The sequence below is a fragment of the Prionailurus bengalensis genome, chromosome D4 (genome assembly GCF_016509475.1).
Source record: "Prionailurus bengalensis isolate Pbe53 chromosome D4, Fcat_Pben_1.1_paternal_pri, whole genome shotgun sequence".
NCBI classification, from domain to species: Eukaryota; Metazoa; Chordata; class Mammalia; order Carnivora; family Felidae; genus Prionailurus; species Prionailurus bengalensis.
Window position 1 is genome coordinate 44,395,009 of NC_057359.1, and position 6,000 is coordinate 44,401,008.

A 6,000-nucleotide genomic window follows, 5' to 3' on the forward strand; every position below is an offset into this window, starting at 1 on the left:
CAGATGCTAGTATGAAAAATCTGCATATGTATTTTGGTTTTCTGTTTAAAATCACATTCAGAGACAACATTCCAATGTTAGGATATAAATCAAAACTTCATTACTATACTTAACATAAAATTGTATTGATGTTGCTTACCCATTATTTAAAAACATTAGTTCACATTTTTGTAGATCAACTTATTCTCAGCCCTATACCAGTTTGCTCACCACCCGCATGGAAGGATGGCCACTCTTATCATTAAAACTCCCTCAAACTCCACTGTAAAATTATTTTGGGTCATGTTTATCATAGCATGTAAAATGGGCCATCAAGCTATGGAGGCAGCAGGGCTTGGCAATGACTCCGTTTCATGGATCCTGACCAGCTTCTGGTCAAGTGATCTGAAGATTATTGTGTGGATCAAGAAAAATAGCTATGACCACACTAATAACCAGTCCTTCTGGGCCCTGCTGTTGACCTAAAGGCACAGCACTGGTTACACAGACTTTCTTCCTTAAACGTCTTCAAAGAGATGGTTCTTGATCATTTTCATGTGCCTACTTGAAAAAAAAAATACCTGCAATTTTCTAGGCTACATACACATACTTTCCCATGAAAATTAAATTACTCACAAAAATCATCGTGCCTACTTTCAGAGGTAAATAACTGCTGAGTCCACACTGGGACACTTACATAACCTATATTTATAAATGTTTTACTCTGAAGCAAGTAGCTTGAGAATTTAGAAGGTATCTACAAAAATATCCCGAAATTACAATTTCAGTCTGCCATCAGTCTGGTTACCACAGAACTGCAGAAAGCACTCTGCTATCGTCTATAGCCTAAAACATCATCACATTAAAAAAGTGGTAGATCTCCAAAACAATGGTTCAGAATATTAAATAAACAACCACCACCACCAACCTTTGCTTGGGCCTCTGGTGCTGTCACTTTGACGACTTTATTGCGATTTATCATTTGCTTCACCCATCTTTCTACTTGGACGTTGAATTTCATGAAAACCACATAGCCAAAATAAGCTGTTAAGAGAAGCAAGCTTTCCCACCACATGATCACATTATCCAGGAAAAATATGATCAGCATGATCAAGTCAACGATGTAGAAGGACACATCCCGAAAGAGCGGCCACCATGTCAGGTTTAAGATTTCTCTAGAAAACAGAGCACACATGCCAATAACAAAAAGGATATTGAACACTGCTGAGCCCACGATTGTGCCTATGCCAACATTGCTGTGAGCAATAAATACCCCTATGAGAGATGTAAAAAGTTCTGGGGCCGAGCCCCCAGCAGCCATAAAGGTGGCTCCAGCCACATCATCAGAGATGCCCAATTTCTCAGTGATGACAGTTAAAGAAGGAACAAAGAACTCATCACAGACGATGGCTAAAGCTATGAACATGTAGATCATTCCAATGACATGGAGAATGATGGCGCCTTTCCTTCGCTCCTCCAGGGAAAAGATGTCTCTTGGGTAGTCTCCTTGGGCATGATCTGTTGTATTCTCGGATTTGCCTTCCTGAGAAAGAGGTGGCTGTGGAGTATAATCCAGAATCTTGTCATTCAAATCTAAGAGAGTTCTTTGACGGTAACCATGTGCTACCTTAGGGCCACTTGCGCCAATGGCCTCTTCCGTATTCTTGGTCTCTGTCTCAGAAAAGGCACTGATTGAAAACGAGACAGTGCTAATGGCTACCAGGCCCAGGAAAAGGCCTACGATTCGAATTAACTTCAGTTTTTTCCTGACACTATAATGTCTCCTGTAGCCAGACAGTGACTTATCCAAACACCATTTCTCAAGGAAAGTGATGGCAGTGCTTTGGTGCAGATCCATCCTGGGTCTTCTGGGGATGTGGTGGTCTTCAAAGTGGAGACTTAACCAGATGGCTCTCTCATACTTTTCTTCACTTTATAGTCAACGGTGCGTGTGGGGCACGTTCACAATCAGAGAATCTTACGCTTCGCAGGAAATATTTTCGACATTTATGCTTAAATAAAAATTAAAACAAGGATAAGTAAATCACAAAATCATAGGTCTCTTCTACAAAAAGAGCTCTGCAAGTACGATGAAGTCCTGTCCTGTGTTTGACCTTGGGTAATTTACTTAACTTCTCTGTGCCTCAGTTTCCCTATCTCAGAAATAAGAACAATTATGGCACCTCCCACCAAGGATTGCTTTGAGGGGGAGGCACGTAGAATGAGACGTGGCACACAGTGAGCACTTACGATCATGTATTCATAAACTCAAACATTTTAGTAAATCCAGTGTTAACCTATGTGGATGTGTGTTAAATATAAAAAATTTATAGATGGAAATCTATCAGTTTATCCCACCTTTAATCATGTAACAAATAACCTCTCCGAGATATAACACTTCTTTTAGAACTAAGTACTCGACAACCAATAATTATTCATTATGTTTTCTTTTAGTCCAATTATATAATTCCAGTTAAAGGCACACTTTTCTGATTTAATCTATCATTTGAAAGCACTGAGTGTCGGAGGAGATAGTCCCTCTTTTCCTGTACACATAAGGATTTCAGCATCTTATTTTTCATGAAAAGCCTCTCCTAGGTCTGATGCAGAAAAATGACCCTTTAAAAATTTAAGTTTACAGAAGAATGTTCTGGTGACACAAACTGTCTTCCCTAAACGTCTTTATTATATTATTGTCAGCTAAAGCTTATTTTTAAAAACAACCTTTAGTCATGTAAAAGAGACAACATAGTAAAACAAATAACTCCTAATAAGTAGGCTATTTTTAGAGACTGAATGTGTATTTCATAAACAATATGCAAGTTGCAGCAATGCCTCTGTCCACAAAATCTGCCAAAAATAGCCCCAACACTGAATCTTCTAGTAGGTTAGATATCCAAGCAGTTTTCATTATCCCACAGAGATGGGTAAAATATCTAGACATGACAGAGGATATTCTGAAGGTTCCCATTTACATTTTTCTTTAACAACACTGTTGTTGCTGCTTTCTATATCAACGATTTCATTTTACAGGCTCGCTGAGATCATCTCAGGTGTAAAATAAGCTAATTAAACACACGCCAGTTAAACACTGAGATTAGCTGGAGCTCAGGTTTGCAGAGCAGAGCAAGAACACAAGTCAAACCAGGCTAAGATGCTGCTACCCATCACAGAGATTCTCGGCTGGCTGCAGATGTCGACGCTTAGCACCAAAGATTAAGCGACTCACAGCGCTCCGGGGATTGTCACAATGCCTGGCCAGGGCCACCAACAGGGCAGGGACAGACTCGACTCTCAGGGTGCAGGATCAGCTCCAGCGAGCCGGCTCCACCTGCAAGCCAGCCGCTTCGCCCCAAGGAAGCTGCCTCCGCCGGGGAAGTGCACCCCCAGCCGCGCCCCAACTTTGCCTTTTGTGGTCCCAAACTTTCCCTGGTGGGCTAACAGGAAAATAAAACTAAAGGACAGGCACCCCGCTAGAGAGCGGGGATAGAGCTTGGGAAGGCGCTTGGCCCGCATCTCCCCGAATCGTTAGTGGGTGGGTTGGGGAAGGGGAGCGTCCCTCTGCAAGTCTACCCCGACGGCAGGCCCTGCCCCGCCGCGCCACCCACCTCCGAGGCGGAAGCGAGGGCAGTCGGCGTGGGGAAAGCAGGGGCTCGGAAACTGCGCCCCGGAGCGGAGAGAGTTAGCTAACTCCTTGCGGGGCCTGGGGCACCCACGTCCACCGCGGAGCCACCTGTGAGCCTGCGGTGCTGCAGCGGGATGCGCGCAACCGGATCCGGGGACAACGACCACTGCGGCCACCGAACCTGGACACTGGCGGGGACTCGGTCACCCGCACTTACCGGGAACCGCCAGGAGAACGCGAACGCGGCGGGGGGGGGGGGGGGGCCGAGCGCGACCCTCCGCTCCGGTCCGCTGCCTTCTCTGGCCCTCCGCCTCCCTGGTCCGAGGCCCGGTCTCCGGCTCCGGCTCGCGCTCGCCTCCGCTCTCGCCGGCCAGGGCTGGGCTCGGGAGGAGACTGAGCCTCAGCGAGCGCCGCGCGCCGCCTCTGGTGCTGCCCGGCCCCCGCCGGCCCCTCCCTCTCGTCTCTGCGCGGGGAGCGTGGCCGCAGCGCGCTCAGCTCCCGCGCCCTCCGCCCCACGCCTCCCGGGCGCAGAGGCTACGCCGGCAGCCGTCTCTTAGGAGATTTCTCCGCAGTGGGGACGGGGGTCAGGATTTGCAGGCGAGCAAGGACAGAGAGGAGAAATCGCACAGGTCGGTGACGCGCCTGATTCCCAAAGCCTGAAAGTGCTGCCAACTTTGGGGTTATCTATGCCGGGCGCCTCCTCTCCCAATTATCTGCAAAAAGTGACAGCAGTCACATATTTCTTTAGGAGGCCATGTAGTGTATAATGGTGGAAAAGACGGGCAGTGAAAAGGCATAAAGGCCTGCAGGGCTGTGTGTTCAGGCCCAGGGTTCCTGAAGTCTAGGGTTTGGAAGGTTGAGACCCTGAAGGGTCTTGGGTCTTACAGAGTGACTTTTCATTTAATGGGTGATGAAATCGAGACCCACGACACAGTGTCATTTGGAGTTACAGGGTTGAAATGCTGGCATCTGGACTCCCTGCCCAGTGCTCTTTCCTGCCCTGTTTGGAAAGCAAGATTACCCGGACCACAAGTAATTGAGCCCGCCTTTTTGGGGATTAGAGGCAAGAATCTGGGCTACAGAGTGGAAGAAGGTGAGACGAACAGGTTACTGAGGGAAGCCCCTTTTTAGCCAGCCCTGTGACCACCACCAAAACTGTCCAGAGGTCCCCCAAGGAAAAACCTTTGGGGCTTTCACCTCACCGTTTGCTACTCCTCACCCTCCAGGCTCCTCCTGTTTTCTTAGAGAAAGGTTTCATGCCTTCCTGAGACTGGGTGATGGTCCTCATATCTAGAAAGCTCACTACCTCTGATTTTGACTAAAATCCTATACTCAGGCCTGTACACTTACGCTTGATAAGTCCAGAGAAGCCTCGGGAACTTACAAATTCCTTTTTCTCCCATCAAAACCAGGCATTTAAGACTACTGTCTTGCTAAGGATTTCGGGGTCCTATTTTGGAAGTCATAGGCTGAACTTTTAAAATCTTTACTTTTTATTTTGGAAATTTCAGACACGTGCAATTGTAAGAGAATAGTGTAATGAACCAACATGTGGCCACCACCCAGCTTAAACAGTTGGCAGGTCATGGCCAACCGTGTTTCATCTATCCCTCTTTTTCGTGTGCCATCATTTTACTTTATTTTTATTTTATTTTTCTAAGTAGGCTCCACATCCAGTGTGGAGCCCAACATGGGGCTTGAACTCACCACCCTGAGATCAAGACCTGAGCTGAGATCAAGAGGCCAACGATTAACTGACTAACCCAGCCATCCTCCTGTGCCATCATTTTAAAGCAAATCCCAGACATATTATTTTACCTATAAATATTTACAGAAAGCAAGGAAGCTATCAACCACTACTAGGGTTGTGTCGAAAAGACTGAAGAATCAGTTAAAACAGACTCCCACTGGGCAAGGATGGGTCATTTTGAGCATCAAAGCTGGTAATAATTGCAATTGTTTTAAACGCATCAAATATGATTATAAGTTCCTAACGACTCTCAAGCAACTCGATTGGTCACTGTTGAGAGATAAAGGGGAATGAATTCATTATTTTGAAGCTGTTTTAGAAAAAAGAAAATAATCATGCATTTATTCCACCTTTTTTATTCAAAATAGACTTCAGGGTAACCAGTTAGGCTATACTTTTACCCTGCCTTTGTCTTTGTTTTTCTGGTCTAACATGTAACATTCTCTGATGCAGTGGGTGCCTCTGGCTACAATGGGGGAGGAGTGCAGGGGGCAGGGGTATCTTCTATGTAAGTTTCTGCATAAGAGAAAAAGATTGTGATATATTTTTAGAAATATTCCTATAATTGGGGCGCCTGGGTGGGTCAGTTGGTTAAGCCTCTGACTTTGGCTCAGCTCACAATCTCGTGGTTCATGAGTTGGAGCCC

At 46.0% G+C, this 6,000-nt stretch overlaps 1 protein-coding gene across 3 annotated transcripts in view; it reads right to left on the reverse strand.

Moving 5' to 3' along the window:
* SLC24A2 (solute carrier family 24 member 2) overlaps positions 1 to 3,940 on the reverse strand; it is a 246,277-nt gene extending 242,337 nt beyond the window's left edge. For all 3 annotated transcript variants that reach the window (XM_043566820.1, XM_043566821.1, XM_043566819.1), the window contains exons 1-2: positions 3,822 to 3,940; positions 908 to 1,991 (exon numbers count right to left, since the gene is read on the reverse strand). In XM_043566820.1, the coding sequence (XP_043422755.1) occupies positions 908 to 1,837 (930 nt within the window). In that variant the 5' untranslated portion in view covers positions 1,838 to 1,991; positions 3,822 to 3,940. The remainder of the gene's footprint in view (positions 1 to 907; positions 1,992 to 3,821) is intronic.
* Positions 3,941 to 6,000: the final 2,060 nt, after the last annotated feature.